This window comes from Mobula hypostoma, chromosome 5, assembly GCF_963921235.1.
Source record: "Mobula hypostoma chromosome 5, sMobHyp1.1, whole genome shotgun sequence".
Classification (NCBI taxonomy): Eukaryota; Metazoa; Chordata; class Chondrichthyes; order Myliobatiformes; family Myliobatidae; genus Mobula; species Mobula hypostoma.
In genome coordinates this window covers 162,593,476-162,621,351 of record NC_086101.1, presented here as the reverse complement: position 1 = coordinate 162,621,351, position 27,876 = coordinate 162,593,476, and the positions used below count along the sequence as shown (strand labels likewise).

Below are 27,876 nucleotides of genomic sequence, written 5' to 3'. Positions count from 1 at the left end.
TGGTTCATTAGTGGTTCCAGGATAAGGACCGAAGTGGATATGTTTATCAATGATTACATTATGTTCAATTTCATTTGGGGCTCCTCAAAAAAAAATTTGCATGCCTGCATGCAGCAAGACCTAGGCAACATTAAGCATGGGTTCATAAATGGCAGTTTCATGCCTCAAGGGTGTCAGCCAATGAATTCATAACAAGACTGGTTAATGATTTAATTTTAACATTCAAAGGCTAAGTGGCGAATGGAAAGGAGAATCTGCATTGATCAGCAAGTCAGGTGACTCAGCTGCATGCACACAATGACTGCAAGAGCAGGTCAAAGGCTGGAAGACATCTGGCATGTGATTCAACCTCCTGACATTCGAAGGCTTTTTCATCATCTACTTACTGGACTCTTTAGAATGGAATACTTCCCACTTGCCTGTATTAGTGCTGCTCCAAAATCTCTCACAAATTTTAACACTATCCAGGATAAAATTATTTTCTTAATTGGTACTTCATCAATCACCTAAATCACTGGACAACAGAGGGTGTAGTGTGCACCTTTTATGAAGTGCACTATAGTTACCCATTCAGGTTTCTTGAATAGAACCTGCCAAATCTATGGACACCACCACCAATTAGATGAAAAACCCCTGAATGTTCCTCTCCTATTTTGAATATATATATTTTGAATGTATACATTTCAACATTTGACATGTCCTTCTGCACACCACTGGTGTAATGCATGGTTATTTGAGTTACTCTTGCCTTCTTGTTAACTTGAACTAGTCTGGTCATTCTCCTCTGAACTCTCTCATTAGTAATGCATTTTCACCCAAAGGCTGCTGCTCACTGGATTTTATTTTTTGTTTTTCACACCATTCTCTGTAAACTCTAGAGGTTGTTGAAAATCCCAAGAGATCTGCAGCTTCTGAGATACTCAAACCACTCTCTCAGGTACCAGCAACCATTCCAAGGTCAGAGTCACTTCGATCATATTCCTTCCCCATTCTGATGTTTGGTCTGAACAGCAAATTAACCTCTTGATCATATCTGCAGGTTTTAATGCATTGAGTTGCTGCCATATGATTGGCTGATTAGATATTTTCAGTAACGAGCAGGTGGGCAGATGTACTTAATAGAGTAGCCATCAGATGTACGTTTTGTTCTTCATTATTGCTGGATCTAAAACCTGAAACTCCCTTCCTGGCAGCCTAGTGGGAATATTTGCATTGGAAAAACCTCCAGCAATTCAAGATTGTACCTCATCACTGCCTTCTCAAGGGTGATTACAGATGGGCAAAACATGCTGGCCTTGCTACCAGTGCCAAGATCTGAAAAAATATAAATGTCGATCTTATTTACTTTTTAATACAAATAGACATCTATTACAGAATGTATTCAAAAGCTTGTCTTGAAGATCATAATAGTAGAAGGAGACAGCTGTGGATGCCAAGTCATTGGATATTTCAAAGCTGTGATCGATGGGTTCTTGATTAGCAAGGGTGTCAAAGGTTACAGGGAGAAGGCAGGAAAATGCAGTTCCGGGGGATAATAAATCAGCCCTGATGGAATGGCAGAGCAAACTTGATGAGCTGAATGTATGGCCTAATTCTGCATCTATGCCTAATGGTACAAGGATCAATGAGAAGAAAGTTTCTAATATTTGGTGTAGCAAAATCATAAAATAATTGAAAAAGAAAATAGTTTAGATTTCCCGCAAATATATTCCTTCCTTTGTGATCCTGTTTTCAGGTTATTATACAGCTACTTCACAATTAACAAAAACACTATTTCAAATCTTTTCTACTTAGAACATTGTCGTTTTTATTTATTTTAATACCATAGAGCAAAAGTGCTCTTCCTTCCATATGGCTCAAGTTTAATCTTTTTATTCATGACATCACTGATATTTATTTGGCAATTGTTTTTATACACAGTCCCACATTTTTGAATTTACACTGTACATACAGTCATTCTACATTTGACATGCCCTTTCACAAGTTTTGACACAGCTTATGATATTTATGATTAACACACTGTCGTCCCAGTGCGCTGAAATCCCATTGATTCATTGCAGCGTACAGGCAATGTGCATCTCAGTTTTTGGATAACATTAACAGGGAAAAAAATTAGAGAGTCGTACACAATCAGCTGACACACAATAGCAAGCATATAGAGTTGTTGACTGGGGGTGTTTCTGTTTTTTTTCCAAAACTTTACTATGGATAGATGTGGAGACTTAAATGTCAGGGACATCGCCAACATTAAGAACAGGAGAGTCAAATACAGCATTTTTAAAATTGTTATTCATGAGCCCCTTACATCATCTACTTTGTTTCTGTCCTGTCCTGTACCTATTTAAATATAATTTAAGTAGGTTATATTTAAGTTCTTGTTTTTCTTTAATATTATATCATGAGAAAGAATACAAGGATTATGCATGTTGCAACCTCATCCATCATTGACCATAAAATAGAACAACATTTGTCAGCTTCAGTCAAGGTTAAACTAAATCTTTGCAGAGCAAGGCTATTGCTGGAGGCAATAACCAACTTGATCTCTAGGTCACCAGACATTATCTTTTAAAATGTTCATAATTTCTTTTCAATGTAATCTGTTGTACCTATTCTAAAAGACTAAATTTTATGTCATATCACCGTGGCATCATGTCTGTAAAAGGGTGTAAAGACAAACTTCACAATAACATGAAAAAGTATATATCCTTAGTACTGAAAAAAAACTTGAACTGAATCTTGGAGAACTCCACTTTTGGGAACACCCAAAACAATTTCATTGATAATATCTAAAAATATTGACATATCTTTCTGTTTCAATTCTTCAGCTGTTTCATCCTTAGAGGCCACTCCCTCAAATGCGCTGGTATATCTAGCAAAGGCCTGATAAGACTGATCATCTATTTCTGTATTCCTCTTCAAGTTTTGAATTCAATTGTACCATCACTGGATGGTGATGGATGAAATTTCTTTAAAGGGTGGGGGTGGATTCTATTTCTTCCAAGTATTAAATTTAATGGCACAATCTATGTGGTAACTATCAATGGACTATTATCTATTCCTAATAGAGCTTTGTTGATGTGCTTAAATTCAATCTCTCAAAGTATAGGAAACAGAATATACATTATTTTGATAAAATTTTGCTCTTTACATCTTCGGTTATCATTTGCATCAGAATTTGTAACAAATTTTTGTTAATCACATCTCATTATCCCCACAGCAAAGATGCACAATTAGTCTGTTTTGTTCTGTTTATGTTAATATTTCCATTACAACATATACCCTTATTACTAAAGTGTTGATAGACACAACAAGTCATTTCATCAATGTACAAAAGTTGCCATCCATTTTATCAGCAAATGCACCCCAGATACCATGCAAGCAATTGCATGTAAAGTGACTGTGCTGAACTACTTACAACAAACATTAGATTAGTTTTACAGAGGCATTCTGATTAACAAGTCAAGTTTTTTTGTTAGAGCTACAGACATGTTTTCTCCATCCTGTTGCATTTGTAGAAAATGTCCTAATAAGACTATGGGAGTATTGCATGGTTCTATCTATATATACAAGATTTGGCATAAAGCCTGCATAGGCAATACCAAGAACTCCCAAAGGATTTTTCACTTATCCGATTAGATAGTATTTGATTTAAGTTATAAGAATCTAAAGAGGTTACATACAATTTATGAAGAGTTTGCCTCATGGATATTTAGTAGAGTATGCATCATGTGTTAGAATCCATAGGAGCCGATAACAGAGTGTTATGAATTTGTACACTACAATCATTTCATTGTTGATTTATTAGGCTATAGTCATTCTAAAGAGCTTTATCTCCCTGGCCTACTAAATTCTGACGATGGCCCTGGCAAAGATAGAGTAAAGTTCGCAGATGTCGAGAAACAACTACAATGAGTTTTCACATTTATATACTAGATCTACAAACACTTACACATTTTTAAAACACTAAGACACTAGAAAGATACAGACAAAAGAACTCCAGTTTTTACACAGAGGCAGGAAAATATAGTACAATGCAGAATAATGCTAATTTTGCAATAATTGTCAAATTTCTCAGAAGACAACTCCTCATCCCATAAGACCTTAACCTGGTAATATGAATGAAGGTTCACATATTTAATGGAAATACAGTATTTAGATTGAACCTTCTGGATATGGTGGTCAGAATGAGAATAGAATATGCAACTCATAAGTGAGAATTCCAAATTTGGATGTTGTGTCATTTCTGGGATCATTCCTATTTTGTCAAACAGCTTTGATCTATTTCAGCTCCTTAAATGGTTAGGCTGGAACTGTGATACAGTTATTAAGAAATTACATCCCAAATACAAAAAATAGAATTCATATCCTGCAGAAGTATGTTTACAAGAAAGTGAATCTTTAGCAAAAGGTCTGAAAGACATGCAAATAGACATACCATTTAGTAAGAGGAAGAATTAGGGGAAAGTACTTTTTAAAATTCTATTTAATCTTAAATATATATTTAATAAATGATGGGAAAAATGACAGGAGGTAGTTAGCTTGACAGTGAATTTGCTATAAAAATTATTGAACTGCAAACTATTGTCTACGTAGGGAAATTTTTTTGCGAGGTGAGTGTATTTTATGACATGGGAAATTAGCCAATTAATTGCCATGTTTATTTTGTCCACTGGAGGTCAGACTCAAGCAGATGTCTGCCTCAAACTGATCCCAGTTGGTTTTGCTAAACACGCTATGAGGTCACATCAATACTTGTATGCATCTTTGCAAAGTTGTTCCACTGAAGCCTCAACGGGCTCAGCAAAATGTATTTACGTAACTACCGGTTACTTTCCCCTTGATTCCCATTTTCAAATGACAGTAGTGAACTGTAGATAAATCCAACATCCATTTCCAATCAAAGCACGAGATGCACATCCAGACCAGGTTAACATATTATGGAGAAGAAGAGCGGAAAGACAAGAAGTATGCTTTTCATTGGAAGAATCTTTGCAAAATGTCTACGTGGATCCAAGTTAGAGAAACCGAATATTCTGAAAACCAATCATTTTCAAGAATAATACCCACTTCTGCGTGGCTGGTAATATTTTGCTGTTGTGTTGCCATATCTTGCTGAATGCTTTTAGTTCTCAGGAACCTTTAGTTGCATTCCCCCGCTGAGAGCTATATTCGTCAGAATTCTGCTGATAGCTTGCATCAGCAATTTTCTGTCAATGATCTTGCAGTTTAAATAAAGGACTGGGTTAATAGGCAGTTCTTGCAACCTCACTGAGATGGAAAAGAGGTGATATTAGATCAGTAACCTTTCTCAGCTCAATCAGATTCTTTGTCATGAAAAAGGAGAAAAGGAAAAATTGTGTAAACACTCAGCATGACATGAAAAATCTGTGGAAAGATTAACAAAAGTTAACATTTCAAATAAAGACCTTTCAATGGAATGTTCAAATTTCCACCCAAAATCAAACTTCCAGCCAAAAAAATTAACTGGTCCTGTCAATTAATTTCTCTTTGGAAGTGCTTTCTGAGAAGCACCTAGATGTGCTTTTTCTATTCTGTTAAGTGTTCCGATGCAGGGTCTTTGACCTGAAACAAACTCTTTCCACACCTGCTTGACCTACTGAGTGTGTACAATATGCCTGTTTGTATTTCAGATTTCCAATGCCTGCAGTTTTTAAAAAAAATTAGTCACTTAAAAAAGAGAACGCTTGATGGGCAGCTGATATGATAATAAAAATCAGCCTGTTGTATTGTGCAGAAAAATAATCAACAATAGGAAAATTTAGTCCTGCCCTGGAAACTGGTGTTATCATTACAATGGCATGAACAATGTACACTTAGTGGGTTGGAGTGATCCCCATTTGCCAATTTTGCTAACGAAAAATCAGACTGTTTTAACTTCACATTTAATTCTCATAAAGCAATAGTGTGCAAGGAAAAATTTACAGCAATATTGCATCAAAGGAGAAAGTCCAAACCTGACAACCAAGTTCACTATGGCTAATAGATGACATAATTTGACAAGTGCAATACTATGATCAGATATTTCCTCATAGTTGCTTCTGCACTTTCTGTCATACTTAAAAGCCAGGAGAGGAGTACAGGAGTTGCTCTGAGGAAATCCCTAGCCTATTTTTGACTATTCACTACAAGACCAAGCTCTGAAGGAAATAAATGCGAAATACATGTTGGGACCATTATGAAATTGTACTAATAGTTATGCATTCATATTCAGCTCTGAATTTACAAACTCAGTTGAAATATTTTATATATACTTCAAACTACAAGAGGCACACTGCATATTTTACAGATGAACATGAGGTCAAAGGCCATTTAGGTTTCAAATGACACTCTATAGGGTTTTAGTTGCATAATCAATTCTTTTCAACTGTTCTAATTAATACTTTGATTTTAGAAAATAATTAAGGAAGATATCTAAAGTAATAATAAATGCACGTTTAAATTTGCTTCCATTGGCTTCAATGGAATTAGTTTTCCATTGACCAAAGATAATTTCTAAATAATTCATTTCATGTAAGAAAAGAATGCGCAATAAGATTCCTTTGCATACAGAAAGATATGTAAAATGATGTAATTATTTTAATGTCTGTATATTCTTCTCTTAAAATTACTTACAGTGCAGTTACAGTTTAAATTTTTCTGGGATTGCATAATATGGTACTGGCAATTGTACAGCAACCATCTTATTCTAATTACTCATAAATCTAAAATAACTTACTTTAATCAAAATGTTTGATGTTCTGTATTACTGTTAATAAATATGTTTGAAAATGGGAAATATGTAATTAGAGCATGGAAATGGAAATATACTGTACAAATCAACAGTTTTCATTTCTTTGGGACACTGCTTACAATTGGCAACATGCTCATTCAAAATCACCACAATACTGAAATCTACAGCCGTGAGATGATATGCAGTCTCGAATGATATAACATTAGCAGGAAGGTTTGCTGATGGTGATTGAACTCTGCATTCCCATCATAAGCCCCTCTATTCCTATCTAAATAAAACATTGTCCATTGAAAACATAATTAAAAATACAACTTACTGATTTAATGAACATCAAAGGAATGGAATTATTTTACATTATAAGTCTATAAACACCTTGATGAACTATGTGTCCTCGTTTGCCATGAGCATTATCTCATAATTTTACTAAAATGACAGATTTGATAATTTATTGTGACAGAAGACTTTCAATTGGCTTAGTTCGATAAAAAGGAGGATAAATCGGAAAAGTGGTTACATACCAGCTAAATATCCCCCAACCCCCACCGTCAGACTAATGTTTCTGTTCCTTGTTGGTCCCTCAGCCATTCAAACAATCGTGCTGCAGCCTTATTGAACACGTAACGTTAAGTAGAAATTAGTTTAGCCTAGAAAGCAAAATATGAATAGGATGGAATGTCATGGGAAAGCAAAGAGGAAGTACTGGTGTGTAACAGGTTGTTTGTCTAATCAACAGATCTTGTTATCCAAACGTTTCACTTGACCACTGCCATTGGGCACCAAACAAAATCCAGTGGATGGCTTTACCTAATCACATGAGCACCTGGTTCCTTGTGTCAGGGAGCCAGAGTCCCACGAGGCCTCCACAGACTAGCACAGTGGATGCCAACAGAATCGGGATTGATTTGGTTATACCGACCAAGGAACCAAAAATTAAATTTCCAAGTACAGTTGCAGCTTTGCACAGGGCATTCAAGAATCCAAATCCTGTGGCTCTGTTTAAAAGAAATAGAAAGAGTATTATTTTCAATTAAATATATTCACAAGAGCTGAAGCAGAAATTAATTTACTGTAAATACATATATAGAAGTTATTCTGGGTCACTCAAAGTTACATTTTTATTTAAAGGAAAGGTTAAAGTTAAAAGACCATAATTAATTTAGTCTCCATAAAGATGACTGTTGATCAAATGATGAGATTTTGGCTGCCCCTATTCAGACAACACGTGAGTTCTCCATCTTGTTATTAGTTGTTTACACATTACGTGGCACGGAAGCAGACCGCGTAGACCAACTGTTCCAGTCTGGTGTAGGCAATTAAGATTTTTTTTTAAATTTTATGGTCTGGTGCATTCTAAGGAGTTAGTGGACAGTGTGACTGGCCACTTGCCTGACGCCAAAAGCAAAAAACCTGGATCATTTTGATGGCTAAGCTTCACTTAAAATTCAAGTACAATTGCGTGCTGGTTAACGGTGGGAATGTTGGTTGGGTCTATGTAAAGCAGAGGTTCCCAAACTGGCATCCACAGATGGAAGGAGTCCGTGGCATAAAAAAAAGTTTGGAAACCCTTGACTTAAAGTAGCTCAATCCTCTTAAAGTAATTTAAATCTTTAATAAGTCTAATAATTTTCCATGTTATTTTCTGCGACACTTTTCTTGAAAGACCTCTGCAGTACAGCAGTGAATGCTTTTATGAAGCACAAGAGGATCTGGATATAGTGGGGAAGGATTCTTTGTCTGCATTAAGCAATGTACTAATCACCGTGAGATAAATGGAGCTGAATTTGAGAAACAGTGTGCAACTGCCACTATACTCTGTAGGTAGTAATGCATTTCAATATGAGTAATTTAATACTTCACTTCGACAGCAAAATGGGACTCATGTCTAACAATCACTTTTACTCGTGGTGATATCTGGTCCGTCTATTTCCTGCCACTTTGCACACAACCTTACTCAATGGGCAGCATAAGTACTTCCCCCTGAAACTCCAAAGGTTTCTCTTCTAACTAACCAGGTAGCATACTCTTCATCAATCTTGCCTCACAAGAGGCAAATGACATTTAGCTTCTTGTTGGTAACAATGAGAAAACCCTGGCAACTGGTTTCGTGTTTGTCCTACTCCCACACAGGAGAAGGCTACATAGCATCCATGCCAGTACCACCAGATCCAAAAACAATTACTTTCCACAAGTAGTAAGACTAATCAACACCTCCACTTACTAACCCACCCCTCTACACCCTTCACCATCACTACATTATCGTTTCCTGTCAGAGTCACCTTATGTACAAACACTATAGTTCCAGGCGTCACTTTATGTACACATATCAAAGTACAGGCTATCTTATGTATTTACATGCATAGTTATTATTTTTCATTATTGTATTCTTTATCTTATTGTGTTTTTTTTTTGTGCAGCATTGGATCTGGAGTAACAATTATTTTGATCTACTTTACATCTGTGTACTGGAGATGCCACTGAACAATCTTGAATCTTGAATGTTGAGGTCACCACCTTACACATTACCATCTTCCCAGCATGCTGAGAACTGGCATGCCATATGACACATCTGCACAATCCTTTGCAAGAGTGATGACAAATTCCCGTGTCTTCCCAGGGAAAGCTGACTCACAATGAAAGACACGAGAGCACAAAGGTGAGATTTCCAGGAAATGTATGAGTTCTCTCACAGATGAAAGGGGAAGACTGGGTCAGGCAGTTGGAGGAACATCAGGGATTTGGAACGGATGAGGCTGGAGGCCAGTTACAGTTGGGTGTCTCCCTTTCATGAGTACTCTCTCATCTTATGAGAATCAGCATGCAGGTAAGAGCAGTCACCTACAGCTGGAATGTTGCATAATCAGGTGCAACCACAGACCCTTCCTGTTATGTGACTATTGGATTTCTTTTTCGTACTTAGTGGATTTAGCTCTGGTGTAAAACTGATGGGGCAGGACCACACTTAGTATGAGGTAAGATTCTAATCACTAGAGTGTTTCCAACTAGATATCAATTAAAGTCAAAGTAAATTTATCATCAAAGCATGTGATGTCACCATGTACTACCTAGAGTTTCATTTTCTTCCAGGCATTTACTGGAAAATAAAGAAATACAATAGAATTTATGAAAAACTACACGTAAACAAAGTCTGACAAATAACCAATGTGCAAAAGAAGACAAATGGTGCAAATAAAAATAATAATGCCAAGAACATGAATTGTAGAGTCCTCAGAAGTGAATCAGTTCAGGTTGTGGTGAGTGAAGTTATCCACTAAGGTTCAGGAGCCTGATGGTTGAAGGATAATGACTGAAGCTGGAGGCATGGGACCTAAGGCTTCTGTACCTCCTGCCCAATGGTGATAACGAGAAGAGAGCACGGCCTGGATGGAGGGTGTCCTTGATGATGGATGTTGTTTACTTGTGGCTGCACTCCATGGGGAGGGGGCTTTGCCTGTGATGGACTGGGCTATGTCTACAATTTTCTGTAGACTTGACTTGTAGTGATGTGGTTTTTAACCAAAGCTGCACAAGTGATGGGGCCCTCTGTGCTGCTTCATTGAATACAAGACTCGGCCAACTGCAACAAAGTTAGTTGAGGAGTTCTTGCTGAGGCAGGCATTCATTCCAGATTCCCAGGGCACAAACATGATGTTTTCTTTCTTCAATCAATATTTTACACTTCAGTTCTTCGGAGCTGACTTTGATCAAGGACCAGGGCTCTATGATGCTATATTTGGGTATATGCTACCTCGCTCTTCCTCTCAGTCTGCCTACTCACAGGCTACAACCCCCAGCACCTCTTTATCAAACTGAAGGCTGTGAACTCGAACCAATGTGGAGACGACTGTCTTATCCATCCACTACCGGATCTGGCCTGACCAGCAACAGGTCCTCTTTGTGTTTGCCAAATCTGGTCACTAGGCCAGGATTATTTTGGACTGTGTAGCTAACACCTAGCTTCTTTACACCATGACAAAATCTGCTTAAACCTACTGTCACCTTGTCACATCCAACAAAGGTGGAGCAAATCAAGAACCACCTTGTCACAAAGAGCATCTGATCAGCTGCCAAGCCTGCTTAGTCCCCTCCCCCTAACAGAGCAGGAATGATTCCTATGGTTCTTCTAGCCCCACCCTAAATCTTCATCTGCTCGCTCCCTTATTCTCCCTCAGGCACTCTGGTCCATGAACCCTTGGCCCAGCTCCATCAATCATATTTCCATTTTACTCCTGACTGCCCAATTACTTTCTCAGGCCTCCACGTTTTATGGCATTGGTAACTGTACTTTCTAATCAGCCATATTTTCCTCCCTTTTAAACCAGACACCATCAGCTCAATAAAAAGATAACGATTGCCCTTTGAATTTCCAAATTTTCATTCCAAAGTTTTATTCAAACTCCTTGAATCTGCAGCGAATTCATGTCCATCCTACCAGATGTCTAAGCCCCTTCATTCAGGATTCCCTCTCCTCCAACAACACCTAAACAGTTTTGATTTAAATTGTTCTGTGGTTTTAACGAAGGTGATCCTTCCTTTTTTATCCTTCTCAACTTGCCAGCAGTTTTGGTACAGTTGACTACATTAAGCTCCTAAAAGAACTTTACACATTCAGCTCATTGAAAACTCTTCAGTTCATAGCCGTCCATTTGTAGTCAGTAAGGCAGCAGCAATGGTTTCTCTTCCACCCTATCTCTTTGGAGCTGCCCAATGATTCATCCTCATTCTCTTCCTATTTTTCATCCACATGCTGCCCCTCTACAACATCCTCAGCACAGTGTCAGATCTTCTAATGACATCCAGTGACACCAGCTTCCCAACCACTACAATGACTCCAAACTGGCAGAAGCTTTGTGTTTGGAAACAAAGAATTCCATCTTCTTCAAATATCGTGTTGGAATCAGCACCACTACTTTTCACTGGAAGGTATTCTCCAGCTGTGGGACAACCACTTGGTAATTAAATTTAATTGGCTGACAAAATATCATGAGAGGAGCCTCACTTGAAGTTGTATAAGTATTGGTTGATCACTTTGGTGCAGATTATATGAACAGATTAAAAGCCAGCAGGATTAAAATAGGAGCAGATGCACCCAAAGTAGTTACGCATTTACAGATTGTACCTCCCCTTCTAGTCCACTCTAAAATGCCATTGGGTGAGATTAATGGGTGAAAAACATTCCCATTCCACTTTCATCAAAATTTAGAATGACAGAATTGATTGCATCTGTCCGTTGAAGCTATCTCTTTGAGAGATTCATCCATTTAAGAACTGCCACAGAATTTGCTTCCATCACAGTTTCAGACACAGCATATTATAGATTAATCAGAAGCAGGTTGTGAAAAAATTTACAGCTGGTTTTCACAGAGTGAGATTCCATATACATCAACGTGATAATGAGCAGGTGGCCTGGTAGCTTTTCAGTACCGATGACCTGAGTTCAATTCCTACCGCTGTTTGTAAGGAGTGTGCACGTTTTCCCTGTGACAATGTGGATTTCCTCCGGGTGCTCAGGTTTCCGCCCACAGTCCAAAGACCTACCAGTTGGTAGGTTACTTGGTCATTGTAATTTGTCCCGAAATTAGGCTGGAGTTAAATCAGGTATTGATGGTGCAGCTTCAAGGGTCAGAAGGGCCTACTCTGTACCTTATCTCAATAAATAAAATAAAGAATACGTAAGTAGTGGGAGTTCAGTAACTCCCTTACTGTTTAAAACAGCGGTAAGAGAGCTTTAACATTCGCACAAGTGTGGAAGGAGTTCTCAGTGTACTTCTCATTCAAAGACAGCTCCTACAACCCTTTGTTCTGTACTGGAGTGACAGCCAGCATTTTGCACACAAAATTGCTGCTGTAGGACTTAAAACCCCAGCCTTCTGAATTGGTAACAAGTTCAGCAATTGGTGGAATATATGGGACACTACCTTTGAATGCACCAGAAGCAAAGGGCTTTTATGCAGATCTTTTCTCCTCGGTGATATGGATGTTAGATATGAAAACAAAGCCGCATTTATGCAGAAAGACGCTTGAAACAGCAATGTAATTAAATTAAATCTTGTACCCTGAATGAGCTTTACATTGTGAATGTGATTTTGGTGAACTGATACTAATTCCATTATGGGGAGTGGCTATTATTTTAACAGCATTTTCGCACAGAAGTATAATGATAAGGCATAATAGTAAAGTCAGATTAACAATCACAATGGTGCTGTTCATGGGACAAAATGATCAAAAGCTTCAGATTGTGTTATTTCCACAAAGTCCAGCTGCTTTTCAGCAGGTTCAGGTCACCTAAATGCCAAGGCCCATGATTCACTAACCCACATCCTATTTTGAAAGGTGCTGAATCTCAGGGAATGACGTGTTTGCAAAAACAAAATAGGTTGTAAGCCCACCTCCTGTCAGTTGGCAGAAGTTCTACAGTGATCACATCGAGAGAGTTCCATGCTGAAATGGTCAGTCCATTGTACAGGCACAGCATTCCTATCATCATGGCCTCACTGGTCCCAAACCACAGGAAAAAGCAGCTGATCCCAGACAGGACCATCGAACCACCTGCAGAGGTTGATGAGGTAGTAAGGATCAATGACAGAAAATGCAGAAATATATAAATCAACATAAAACAGAGTAACTTGCAAGGCTGGAAATGATTTTAATGGGAACAATGATAATTCGCAATCCTGCCTAAACGTGAAAAAGTAAGATTTCCATCTATGCTACACCTTTCAAGATGTCAATGGTCCTAAAATGTATTATAGCCAATGAAGCACTCATAGTCACTGTATTTATGTAGGAAACATGGAATCCAATTAACAAACAGATTATGTCCTCCAAATTATAATGATGCATGAAAGATTAATGCTGGCCAGAACACTGGAAGTAACTTCTCCATTCTTTTTCAAAACCGTATCCATTCACTAGGTCAGTGGTCCCCAACCACCGGACCACAAAGCATGTGCTACCAGGCCGTGAGGAAACGATATGAGTCAGCTGCACCTTTTCTCATTCCCTGTCACACACTGTTGAACTTGAACATGGGGTTGCCAACTGTCCCGTAATAGCCGGGATATCCCGTATATTGGGCTAAATTGGTTTGTCCCATACAGGACCGCCCTTGTCCCATATTTCCCCCACTAAGGTAGAGCATTCCTATGAAACCTTTCATGCTGAAATGGCGTGAAGCAAAGAAGCAATTACCATTAATTTATATGGGAAAAATTTTTGAGCGTTCCCAGACCCGAAAAATAACTTAACAGATCATACCAAATAACACATAAAACCGAAAATAAATAACACTGACGTATAGTAAAAGCAGGAATGATATGATAAAAACACAGCCTATATAAAGTAGAAATCATGTATGTACAGTGTACTCGGGAAGATTAAGCCAAAACCGATTTGTGGGGGGAAAAAAATCGGCACGTACGCGCATGCGCACACAGGTGCCCATGCAAGGCTTCATGGTCATGGTGGTCTTTCCTGGGGTAAACGCAAGTGTCCCGGGATTTGACTGCTACTTTTGTCCCTTATTTGGGAGTGAGAAATTTGGCAACCCTAACTGTAAAAAACATGTTGAGGTGAGTTTAACCCTACTTGAACACCACCACCACGCCCCCAGCCCCCCACCCCCCACCGTTTGGCCGGTCCGCAAGAATATTGTCAATATTAAACCAGTCCACGGTGCAAAAAAGATTGGGGACCCCTGCACTAGGTAGGACAAACAGGTTCCAATCTGAACGTCAGCAGTACAGTGTTCCTGTGGGACTGCATTGCAGTGTTAAGACGCAATTTGTGACCATCTCTGGTGAGAGATATGGATGAATAATTTTCTTATAATAGATATGAATTTGCTGCCAACAGTTGAGAACAGGTGAGAAAAAAGTACTTATTTAATACTGCAAGCTAATGAGATGTTACTTTAATGAAATACCGCCTAAAATGAGCATAATATCCATATTATTTTACATCACGTCATTCTCCCGCACTTGTGATCTCTAAATTTACTCTTTACTGATAAGCAATAGTGCACTATTTGCAATGTCTCTGCTACAGGTATCTGAGAGTCTGCATGAGCAGCTTGAGGTGTCCCATTTCGATATTCCTACTACCTCATCCAGCCCTTACCATCCACCCCGGCACTTTGACTAGAGATCTACAAGGCCCTTATTGTTGGCTTTCCAAAGAGGCACATTGATCTTTGCTGAACATATAGAGCCCAATAAGTGAAAAGTATAAAGGTGGTTAAGTCCCCAGGGTCTGATGGAATATATGCGGGAATAATGAGCAAAGCAAGTGAGGATATTGTTGGGGCTTTCACAAAGATCTTTGTATCTTCACTAAGAAAAGGCTGGGTCCCAGAGGACTGGAGAGTAGCAAACCTTATGCCTTTGTTCAAGAAGGGATACAATGATAATCTATGTAATTATAGACCAGAAAGCCTGACGTCAATGGTAGGGAAGCTACTGAAGAGGATACTGAGGGATAAGATTTATGCACATAGGCCTGTTTAGGGAAAGTCCATAAGACCATAACACGTAGGAGCAGAATTAGGCCATTCAGCCCATTGAGTCTGCTCTGCCATTCTATCATGGTTGATCCCAGATCCCACTCAACACCATACACCTGCCTTCTCGTCATATCCTCTGATGCCTTGACCGATCAGGAAGTTATCAATTTCTGCCTTAAATATACCCATGCACCTGTCCCCCACCTCACTTTGTGGCCAGAGCATTCCACAAATTCACTACTCTCTGGCTAAAAAAAATCCTCCTTGCCTCTGTTCTAAAAGGACACCCCTCAGTTTTGCTGAGCCCTCGAGTTCTGGATACTGCAACCATAGGAAACATCCTCTTCACATTGACCCTATCTAGTCTTTCTTTTACATTCAGTAGGTTTCAATGAGATCCCCCTGCATTCTTCTAAATTCCAGTGAGTACAGGCCCAAAGCTGCCAAATGCTCCTCATTTGTTAACCCCTTCATTCCTGGAATTATCCTCGTGGACCTCCTCTGGACTCTCTCTAATGACAACACATCCTTTCTGAGATATGGGGCCCAATACTGTTGAAAATAGTCTAAGTGTGGCCTGACTAGTGTCTTTTAAAGCCTCAGCGTTTTCTCCTTGCTTTTATATTCTATTCCCCTTGAAATAAATGCCAACATTGCATTTGTCTTCTTTACCATGGACTCAACCTGTAAATTAACCTTCTGCATGTCATGCACAAGGACTCCCAAGTCCCTCTGCACCTCTGGTGTTTGAACCTTCTCCCCATTTAGATAAAGTTGGCACTATTGTTCCTTTTATCAAAATGCGGCAATTGTAATGCTTCCTCACCACTACCTACCCCTCCACCTATCTTTGTAGCATTGGCAAACTTTATCACAAAGCCATAAATTCTATTATCCAAATTACTGACAAACAATGTGAAAAGTAGCAGTCCCAATACTGACCCCTGAGGAGCACCACTCGTCACTGGCAGTCAACCAGAAAAGGCCCCCTTTATTCTCACTTGCTGCCTCCTGCCTGTCAGCCATTCCTCTAACCAAGCCAGTATCTTTCCTGTAATGCCATGGGATTTTATTTTGTTAAGCAGCCTCATGTGTGGCACCTTATCAAATGCCTTCTGGAATCCAAGTAAATGACATTCACTGCCTCTCCTTTGTCCACCCTGCTTGTTACTTCCTCAGAGTAGTCTAACAGATTTGTCAGGCAAGATTTCTTTTGATAAAACCATGCTGACTTTGACTTTTTTAATCATTAGTATCCAAGTATCCCAAAACCTCATCTTTACTAATGGACTCCAACACTTTCCCAACCACTGAGGTGAGGTTATGCTAACTGGCCCATAATTTCCTTTCTTTTGCCTTCCTCCCTTCTTAAAGAGTGGAGTGATATATGCAATCTTCCAGTCCTCCGGGACCATGTCAGAATCAAGTGATTCTTGAAAGATTATGACCAATGCACCTGTTATCTGTCCAACAATCTCTCTCAGGACACTAGGATGTAGTCCATCTGGTCCACGTGACTTATCCACCTTAAGACCTTTTAGTTTGCCTAGCACTTTTTCCTTTGTAATGGCAAATGCACTCACTCCAGCTCCCTGACACTCATGGACCTCTGGCATACAGCTAGTCTCTTCCACAGTGAAGACTGATGCAATGTACTCATTCAGTTTATCTGCCATTTTTGTCCCACCAGCATCAATTTTCCAGTTGTCCAATATTAACTCACTTCCCTTTTACTCTTTATATTACTGAAAAACTTTTAGTGTCCTGCTTTATATTGGCTATTTTGCCCTCATGTCTTTTGTTGGATTTTAAAAGTTTCCTAATGATCCAACTTCCCACTCACTTTTGCTTCCTTATATGAACTTTCTTGACTTTTATGCAGTCCTTAACTTTCCTTGTCAGCCATGGTTGCCTACCCTTGCCATTTGAGAACAGCTTCTTCTGTGGGACATATCTATCCTGCGCCTTGTGAACTATTCCCAGAAACTTCTGCCATCTCGGCTCTGCGTTCATCCCCGCCAGTATCCTCCTCCAATCCACCTGGGCAAGCTCCTCTCTCATGCCTCTGTAATTCCCTTAGTAAGTCAGCATAGTTTTGTGTGGGGCAGGTCATGCTTTACAAAATCGATTGAGCTTTTTGAGGAACTTGATGAAGATAAGGCAGTGGATGTAATCTACATGGACCTTACTAAGGCATGTGATAAGGCTCATCATGGTGGGTTGATTCAGAAGATAGAGATGTATGGGATCCAGGGTGAACTACAGGTTTAGATTTGGAAATGGTTTATCAATTGAAGACAAACAGTAGGTGTGGAATGCTGTTATTATGGCTTAAGGTTTGTGACCCGTGGTATTCCACAAGGATCAGTGCTGAGACCTTGTTTATAATGTATGTCAATTAGTCGGATGAAAATAAAGATCAGCAAATGAATAAGTTTTCAGATGGTGCCAGGACTGCTGGAGTTGTGGATAGTGTAAATACTGCTTAGCGAAGAATACAGAATGATACCGATCAGTTACAGGTATGGGTGGGGTAGTGTCAAATGGAGGTTAACCCACACCTGTGTGAGGTGTGCACAGTAGAATCAGAATCACTGATAAATGTTGATTTGCAGCAGCAGTGGAGTGCAATGCATAATAAATTACTGTAAGTTACAATATGAAATGTAGAAATAAATACTGCAAAAAGAGGGCAAAATAGTGAGATAGCGTTCATAGCTCATGGACCATTCAGAAATCTGAAAGTGGAAAGGAAGATGTTGTTCCTAAAAGATTGAGGGTGTGTCCTAAGGCTCCTGTACCTCCTCTCTGATGGTGGTAATGAGAAGAGGGCATGTCCTGGACAGTGAGCATCTTTAAGGATAGGTGCCACTTTCTTGGATCCCTGCCTTTTTGAAGATGTCCTTGATGCTGGGGAGAATTGAGGATGTCAAATGACAAGAGAAAGTATACATTTAATGGCATCCCCCTTAGCATTGAGGTACAGTGGGATCTGAGGGTCCACATCCATATTTTACTGAAAGTGGGTATTCAAGTGAATCAAGTGATAAAGGAGGTGTACATATGTAATGCTTGCCTTCATTGATTGGAGAGTAAAGTTTAAGAGTCAGGAAGTCAGACCACACTTGGAGCAGTACTCTGCAAGCATGCAATACTTGCTGCATCACCGTCTGGGATGTGTGGGAGAGGTTGTGGCCTACTGTACAGGATTGAAATAAGCTGCAGAGAGTTACAAAGTTAGTCAGCTCCATCATGGCCACTAGCCTCCGTAGCATCCAGGACATTTTCAAGGAGCGGTGCCTCAAAAGGCAGCATCCATCATAAAGGACCTCCATCATCCAGAAAATGCCCTCTTCTCATTGCAACCATCAGGAAGGAGGTATAGAAGCATGAAGACACACACTCAATGATTCAGGAACAGCCTTTTTCCCCTCTGCCATCAGATTTTTAAATGGACACTGAAACCATGAAGACTTGCCTTACTACTTTTTTATTTCTATTTTTTTGCACTACATATTTAATTTAACTATTTAATATATGTATATATATTCATACTGAAATTCACAGTTTTTTTCTCTGGTGTTATGTACTGCTATGCACTGCTGCCACAAAACTAATAACTTTCACGATACATGCCGGTGATATTAAACCTGATTCTGCTTTTGAGTTCTGGTCACTCAGTTGTAGAAAAGATGTGGAAACTGTGGAAAGGGAAGGGTGCAGAAGAGCTTTACGAGGATGCTGTCTGGTTTAGAGGGTATGAGCTATAAGGAAAGGTTGGACGAATTTGTCTTGTTCTCCCTAGAGCAACTTTTCTCAACCTTTTAGCCCTGGAAAAACCCTTGAAATAATTTTCAGGTGTCAGGGAACCCTGTGTAAATATTATTATAGCGTAGTATATCAGTAGATTGTAGATATAATGATCCAAAAATAATTGTTAATCCTCCTTTAAGTAGAGAATGAATTTTTAGCCAAATTTTCTAGGAAAAGAAACAGGTAGTTAAGCTTAGCTTATCTTTCTTGAAAGTAATCTCTTCCCTTTCATAAATTTTAAGAACTAATAAGGAAAACATAATAAATTTCTGTTAAATAACTGGCTTAAGCCAAAATGGGATTTAACTTTTCTACAGGTAGGCTCAGTAGACTTAATTTAAATAAAGGCTGTAGATTGATTTTAAATAATGCTATTTACAACATGAAAATATATTGACAATGTTGAATGGTGAAGTTATTAAAAACCATAAGGCAAAGCAATATGGATAAAAATATAGCCCAAGACACAATCTTATACAAGACTTTGAAAAAACATTTTCTTATGAAGTGACATGATCAGGCTCAAATATAGACCTAGCATGTGAAATCTGTGCTTGTTTTTTGCTGCACAAATACTCAATTGTGTGTCAAACTCAAGATAAGCACTAATGAATTCACCTTCAATTGAAATGAGACAATTTCTATCCTTGCTTCTGATGCTTGGTAAACAGGAAAAAGCTTGCTCACACATGTAATAAGTTGAAAACTGCAGCAAAATGTTCATTGCTTTCCTATGAATGGCAGGTTCTCTACTTCCTCTGAAATCCAGTAAATCTCATTGGGGGAGAGAGGCTGACATCACATGCAATGCTCAGAAAACACACTTCATTCTCCTCATAAGCCTATTGTACTCCCCTCTGTTCAATACAGCACTCACCAATTATCAACAGCCTCCACTACCTCACGATAAAATCTGAGAATGAACATGGTTATACTGTGTGCTGCCATACTGGGCTGCGACTGCTAACGGGGCTACTCAGTCACTGCCCACCACTGCAAGCACCAGCATCATGCGTCACGTGAAGTTCAAAAAAACAATGTTTTTTTTTTAATCATGATCTCCCGTGAAACCCCAGTTGAGAAACCCTGCCCTAGGGTATCGAAGGTTGAGAGGAGTCCTGAAGTAATTGTTAAAATATTATGAGAGGCATTGACAGGATATACAGTCAGAATATATTTCCCAGGAAAGAAATACCAAATAGCAGAGGATATGGTTAGAGGGATTAAGTTTAAAGGTGATGTGAGGGGTAAGATTTTATGTGGGAAGTATGGCTGCTTTAGGTCAGTAGTGATAGGAATGGAAGCAGGCAGTTTGGTGGTGTTAGAGAGGCTTTTAGACACACAAGTATGAAGGAAATAAGTATTATTACAATGGGATAAGCGTCCTTTGTCTAAGATTAAACAGGACTGGGAAAAGGAACTTAATTTGACTTCTATGACGGAGGATCGGATGCAGATATTGAAGTTGGTTAACTCTTCTTCAAATTGTGCTAGCCATTCATTGATTCAATTTAAAATTGTACATCGTTATCATTTGACAAAGGAGAGACTTTCTAAAATCTTTCCTAATGTTGATAGTCATTGTGATAAATGTAAAACTGAGATAGCGAGATAGCTACACTGACACATATGTTTTGGTCTTGTTCTATATTGGAACAGTTCTGGAAGTCGGTTTTCTCAACAATTTCTAAAGCACTTAAAATTAATTTACAACCTAATAAATTAACTGTGCTTTTTGGAATAGTTCCGCAAAATATTCATGGTATTTCTGTGTCTGACCAACATGTTATTGCATTTGTTACATTGATAGCTAGGAGGGCCATTTTGTTGAAGTGGAAGGATACATCAGCTCCCGCTTTGTCACAGTGGTTCTCTCAAATGATGCTATGTCTTAGTTTGGAGAAAATCAGAAGTCGAACCTTTGAACCTTTATTTGATTTTGAGAAAAGATGGGGCTCATTTGCTCGTTATTATCATTTGAGTTAATTGATATAATTTTTCCATGATCTAATTGTAAATTCTTTTAGTATATCTTCTTTTCTTGCTGGCGGTTTGATGTTTATTTTTAGAAGCTTTTTGTATGTCGCGTGGCTCCAGGGTTGTACACCTAATGGGTTCTTTTTTTTTTCTCACTTTCCTGCTTAGCAGGTTTCTTTTTCGTTATCACAAAATTTTGTTTTCAATCTTTAAGATGATGGTTTTCTTTGAGGCATTGTAAGTGTTGTTACTTCGATGTACTCATGTTATCTTTCCTATATATATACAATAAAAAGATTTGAAAAAAAGAAAGGAAATGGAGGGATATGGATGCTATACAGCAAGAGGACATTTAGTATAAATTAGCATCATGATGGCCTGTCGGGTGTTGTACTCTTCTGTGTTCCGTGTAAGTGCTGGCAGCTGGCATGATTTCAATTCCTCAACTCAAAAATGGGCACGTTGTGTAAGTCTTCAGCAGCATGAAAATCCAAATGATGCAGCTGACAGCCTCCTCCCTGCCTGCTGCTCATGAAATTAGGAGGATGTGTGGTGGGGGGTCAAGGGATGGTAGTCAAGGCAGGACATGGGTTTTCATTCGTATTACTATCCCAGCCTCTGGGAGAAAAGTGCCGATGAGACCAGAGCAGCAGCTTCTACTGTCTGAGAGAAAATGTCTAGAGGTGACCTTCCCTGCTTTTGGTCCCAGATATATCATGCCAGCAGAATAACTGCTCGGTTGATACCCAAAGATAACACTGATTTATAGAAGTTTCCCACCCAATGAATTTGTCTGTTGAAAAATAAGAAGATAAAGTTTGTTTCACTTGCAGACATAAGATAGTTGGTAGAGAGTTATTTCAAGTTGCAAGGACAGAGAAAAAGCAGAAAGATGCAAGACGTATGCTGAAGCAATGAAATATTTACACAACTATAGACATTAATGAAGCTATAATTGTGGGCCCTGAGATGGGCACAGCTAGAAAAGAGTTGGTTCTGACTACAGCGCAGTCACATTCATCTTGATAGCCTTTACAAGAATTAAGTTTAATTAAATATTGTTTCTCCGTCACCCAGTGTAAAAGAGAATACAAAGAGCTCCGTGTGAATACTATGATCCAAGTGAATGGTGAAAGAGATTCCAGGGCTGAATGGTTTACCCCTGTCCCTATTACCCCAAACAGAGATAAAGTACCAATAGTAAATGAATTGTGGCAATCTCCCATCCATCTGAGTTAATTTCAAATCATATTACTGGCTTTGCTCCATCACAGGAATCAATACTGTGACATCCAATGAACAGGTTGTTTAACATAACTGATTTTATGTTACGTGGAAAAGATGGAAATTATTAAGAATGCTTACTAAGTCTACATTTGTGTTTATATTATGTAGTGTTAACCAACCTAAAAATCTATGTATCCTCAGCAATTTAATGTTGATCTTTTCATTGCTCATCATGTATCAGTATGCTCAGTAATCCCATCTACTACAACATAATGAGACGTTCTGATAGTTGCCAGGTTACTGAATCTACCTGTCTCTGAGCAGGATACCAATTGTCCATAACCGGGATGGATGGAAAGAATGCTGATAGGTGAAAAGCATGATAACATAGAAGCATGTTATTTTTTCTGAAAACTGGTAACTAGGACATGAGATTATTTCTGATAGAAAGTGGTAATAGAGTGTTAATGAATTAGCTGTTTATAAAACATTAATATGAATCAGACATAAGACCCAGAGTACACTATCGTTAGACACATTACAAAAGTCAATGACCACTTTTCAACTTTAACTCCATAGGCTTTTCCACGCAAGGAACATTTTAAAGTTTCTTTCTGAAAATAAAAATAATTTAATTAGCTGATTAATTCAGAGCCAACTTTTCTCATCATGCTTCATGTTGTATTCATCAAAAGATTGGTGAATTCATCTTTGCGCCGTACTTCCATCTAGTGGCAAAGCACTTAAAAACCTGCTGTCTTTTTTAGATATCCTGCAGTTCTCAGAAGAAGGCTGTTGGGTTATGGGATGATGACACCGTTCCTAGTGCAAGTTAAGCAAATTGGTAACATACCGATTCTAATTATACAGGATGCCAAATTTTGAGGGAGTATTGTAAATTCATTGACAGTGAATATAATATGCAAAAAAACCCAATTCAAATGAACGAATTGTGAAAAGTACATTGATAAATAACACAGGAGTATATTTTGATTTTCTGATCATTCACTTTGGACAAGAAATGTGTATGCTGAGCTGACATACCATCTCTCTGAGTCCACTGCCCTGCAACCTCCCAACACTTTCTGGTTGGCTTCCACTTTGCAAATAAATCATCAGCACAGGTCAAGAAGTAGCTGATAAAATTGCAGTCTCAGCTTACTTGTGCCCTCTGAACAACTCCCAAAGCACAGACTCCCTAGTAATATAAGGAAAACTGTGTCCTATGAAAATCAATGCTGTGTCTCTGCCCCCAGACTAATAATTTGATGATACTCCCAGACTAATTCATTTGAAATCTCAAGTGTTTTACACACCAGAACCAAGAAAACCCACGAAATAGGCAAAATATAGCAAAGTAGAACTTTAACAATGTTCTCTCTGACTAATCGACCATATTCCACTGGAATGCTTAATGCTGTACAAATCATATATCTCAAGGTCAGAGACACGAATTAGAATCTTCACCTATTTTGTTCTTTCACATTTTGGAACTAGAAGTTTCATTATTAATGGTTTAACTACTGCCCTGAGTTAACTTGGCTAATTCAGAACTTATTAGAAATCAAACCTGCTGCCTTCCTGTTTAATTTGTTCCTTGGGCAAATTAAGAACAACAGTCTCTTTCCAAATATCAAGCAGAAGAATTTTAACAAGATGCTTAGCATCAGACCAGAATCAATTCTGTTCTTTATACTACATTAAGTGAGGTGGAATGTGATATCACCAAATGGTCACTACCAAGAAGGTTTTAATCTGCAAAGTGCTTGAAAAAAAATCAAGGAGAAATTTTACCTAACATTGTCAAGCGTCCAATCCTATCCATGAGCAATGCAGATACAATGTTGCCCGGCAACACTGCTAGTGTTCCTAGGAAGTTGACAAAGTAAATCCAGTAGGCACTGTAGTCTTCATCAAAGTTAATCTGACAGCCTTTCTTGTTGTGTAGAAACGTGGTATTGATAAACTGACAGTCAATGAACTTAGACTCTTCAAGATCTGAAGAAAATCAAGAAATGCATATACATTTATGGTTGGCATTGTTTCAAAGATGAAATTATTAATTAAGTAACTCAATGCTTGGTATTTCCACCTTATTACTCCTCATTATCATTATCTGTTTAAACTGCTGCCAAGAAAAATCAAAGAGTATAAGCACAGAAAGGAAGGCTGGAAAGCTATGCAGTTAATTATGAAAATATTTCCTCTCAAACTCCTCAGACGACGTTCAGGTTTATGTTTCAAAAGGCTGTTTATTGAAGTGAACAGCAGTGTTTTATATTCCTCTATAGCAGAGGTGTGGTGTGAAATAACTGTAAAGCATCCAAGCATACAGAACTCCTTTAAAGAAGATGAATGTTAAAGTGGTTTTGTCTTTGTTAAAATAGCACACAGTGTAATATCCTCACTATCTTTGTATCAAAGGATACATTTTAAATTTGGATGTCGGAATCCTCACTTCATCTCATATCAACACACAAAACGACTCTATTTCCATGCCTTCAGAATAAGTATAACATACTAACAATTTCACATTTGGGCATGGCTGAAGTTACCAATATATTTGTGATGTTGAAATCAGGTCTAATTGTATTCAAACTCTTAACTGGAAGTGAAATGTGACTGTTCTGAAACACTTCAGAAGTTCCATCCATTTGAGTCATACAGCACAGAAGCAGGCTCTTTGGCCCATCTAGTCCATGCCAAAACCAATTAAGCTGCATACTCCCATCGACCTGCACTGGCACCGCACCCCTCCCTACCCCTGCCATTCATGTTCCCAGCCAACCTTCCCTTAAACATTGAAATTGAGCTCGCATACACCACCTGTGCTGGCAGCTCATTCCATACCCTCATAACCCTCTGAGTGAAGAAGTTTCCCCTCATGCTCCCCTTAATCTTTTCGGGTTTCGCCCTTACCCCATGACCTCTGGCTGTCGTCCCACCCAATCTCAGTGGAAAAAGCCTGCCTGTATTTACCCTATCTATACCCTCATCATTACTTGCTGCTTATCCTGGTGCAAGGGGATGGTGCCACCTTTGTAACTTCTCAGACCACCTTATTAGGTGCAAACCCTTTGCCTGCCACTAATAAATGGGAAAATGGGCTGGAGTTTCCGAGAAGCAGTGTTGCCTTGGTGGCTTTAAATTGGCTGAGTAGAGGCTAAAAGGCATCCACAACCGTCATATCAGCCTTGGCACTGAGGGTCTGGGCCAGGACACATAAGTAGGTAACAATGTTCCACAGAGCAATTTTCTTTCAGGAATGCTGTGGTTAAAGTTGGACACTGTGGTGGAATGGGCTGCAGAATTGTTGTTTTTCTGGTAGTTTAACATTCCATTGCTTGTTCGTGCTTTTACATAATTGCCTATATAACTTGTCATTGTTCAATGAATTTTTCAGTGGTTACAGCTGCCTCTGTATTTTTATGGAAATTTCTAGGTTTCAGTGGCGGGTGTCACATTGTTTGAATCTGGCTATGTAATTGGTTAACTGTTATCTGTTGGAATTGCAATGGAATTCCATTCCATTCCGTTTTATTCAGTTTTTTTGTGCGGGAGGAGGAATGTGGGGGTTGATGTGCCTGTTCCGTCTTTGTTCATTTTTTTGTTTGGGGAGGGAGGATTTGGGGGGGGGTCGATGATTGTGCTGCCTTTCTTTTCTCTCTTGGTTTCATGGCTAACCAGAGAAGAATTTCAGAGTTGTATACTTTGAACCTTGAACTTTGAATCAGTGGGCTGATATAAGAAGACCAGATCACATTTGGTTGCTCATTTTTCTGCTTTCCCTACCTGTTCCTTCCTTTAGCTCTCTTTTCCTCATTGTATCTCACCATGCTTCTCCCTTCATCTTCTTTGTTCTCGAAAAACTTAATAAAATTATTGTAAGCAACAAAATTTTTGCCTCACTTTCAACATCCAAAGTACCTATGGGTTGCGAAAGCATCAGGATGGTAACATCATTGAAGCCCATCTTACACACATTGATGAGTTATCAACTATGACAGCATCAGTGTTGGTGGACATGATTATTGTGCAATAAATATCAGCCTCAGCACACCAGGATCTGTCTCCTTGGCCACTACAAATTCATAATTTACTCACTTACCTGTATTATAGAAAAGGGTTTCTGTAAATGTGCAGTTCTTAAAATAAGTCGATAACGATGTCACGTCTTCAAAATAACAGTTCTTAAAGAGGGAATCTTCAAATGTTACTGCTTTAAACTTCATGATGGTGAACCTATTTAAAAGATTTTAAAACTTTCATGCTAATGGGGTCAGGTAGGAAAGTAGTCACGACCTTACAGAATGGCAGAGCAAGTTCACGAAGCATGGACCATCTCTGCTTAAAGCACACTTCTGAAAATAAATCTGGCCCATCTTATTGAGTCTCTCTTTATCATACAGTCATTCGAGCTGTCTACCTTCAGAAATCCATAACCCCTGTATCTTCCTCTTTATTGAAGCTGCAACCTCCAAATTACAATTCATAAAACATTTAAAACATGCATTTAGCCAAAGTGCACTAATCACCACGTATCTCCACCTCCTCTTATGTGAGTTAACCAAGTTTTGAATCAAAGAGCAGACATTCTCAATGGTTTGCCAAACACATGTTTTACCTTTAGCATGCATTGAGATGAATGACCTAACCACTCCTAACCTGTCTCTGATGTACTCTCCATTTGTGTGGATCTGGTTTTCCAGTGTAAAGTTGAACACAAAATCTTCAACTCTTTCTCCATAAAACCTTTTCACCCGGGATGCATACTCATCAGCCTGAAGGTGTTTGATGACATCAGGGAACCAGACAGAGAGACCATAGTAACTGAAAAGTAACAGAGTGAGCTTAGAGACTTATGTCGCCAGAAAATGCTTCAATAAGAACAGAAGGATGTTGTTCTCACATCAATTGAAGCACAGGAAGCAATTTACTCCAACTCTTTGCTGTTTATGCAATTAAATCTGTTTAGTAATGCTTGAGAGAAAATAAAGGAATGCATGATGTGATAATACACATAATGGATGGTTTCATAATTGATTAATTAACCGACTACTGAGAGTCATTGGGAGGAATAACAGCTTAAAATATGCTAGCACTGGTTCTTCCTACAGTTCTATCAATGTTAAGGAAAAGTGCAAATGGCTTTTGATGAGAATATGTCCCCTTGTATGCTGCAATCCCAGACAACTCTTCAATTTTTCATCCATTTTGCTTAACGAGGAGAAAGTTGCTAATTGCTGTGGAATAAAGATATATCAACTTTGACTCAGCACAGCAGTGTATTTCATGTCACTTGGGATGCTCCTTTCTATGTGTCCAGTATGATCTTTATCATACTGTTATTGGCATCATTAGATAGCACATAGCAGTAGGAATACTGACTGATTAGCCCAATAATAACTGGACAAATACACTATCCCAAATGTCAATCCACACATATTGAGAATAGGAATGGACAGAAAGCTTCTTCTCTCTAGTGTGACATCTTTACTTCCTGAATAATGTGAGGATTTTATTAACACTCTAATTATAAATACTGAATGATTGGGCTACAAAAATTCAACAGGATTATTTCTAGAGATTCGTTTAGTAATAAAATTCAAAT

General features: G+C 38.7%; 1 protein-coding gene across 4 annotated transcripts in view; it reads right to left on the bottom strand.

Moving 5' to 3' along the window:
* Positions 1-1,808: 1,808 nt before the first annotated feature.
* Positions 1,809-27,876, bottom strand: part of sv2ca (synaptic vesicle glycoprotein 2Ca) — a 197,547-nt gene continuing 171,479 nt past the window's right edge. For all 4 annotated transcript variants that reach the window (XM_063049284.1, XM_063049285.1, XM_063049282.1 and 1 more), the window contains exons 10-14: positions 26,931-27,095; positions 26,374-26,507; positions 24,060-24,263; positions 13,138-13,297; positions 1,809-7,743 (exon numbers count right to left, since the gene is read on the bottom strand). In XM_063049284.1, coding sequence (XP_062905354.1) covers positions 7,560-7,743; positions 13,138-13,297; positions 24,060-24,263; positions 26,374-26,507; positions 26,931-27,095 — 847 coding nt within the window. In that variant the 3' untranslated portion in view covers positions 1,809-7,559. The remainder of the gene's footprint in view (positions 7,744-13,137; positions 13,298-24,059; positions 24,264-26,373; positions 26,508-26,930; positions 27,096-27,876) is intronic.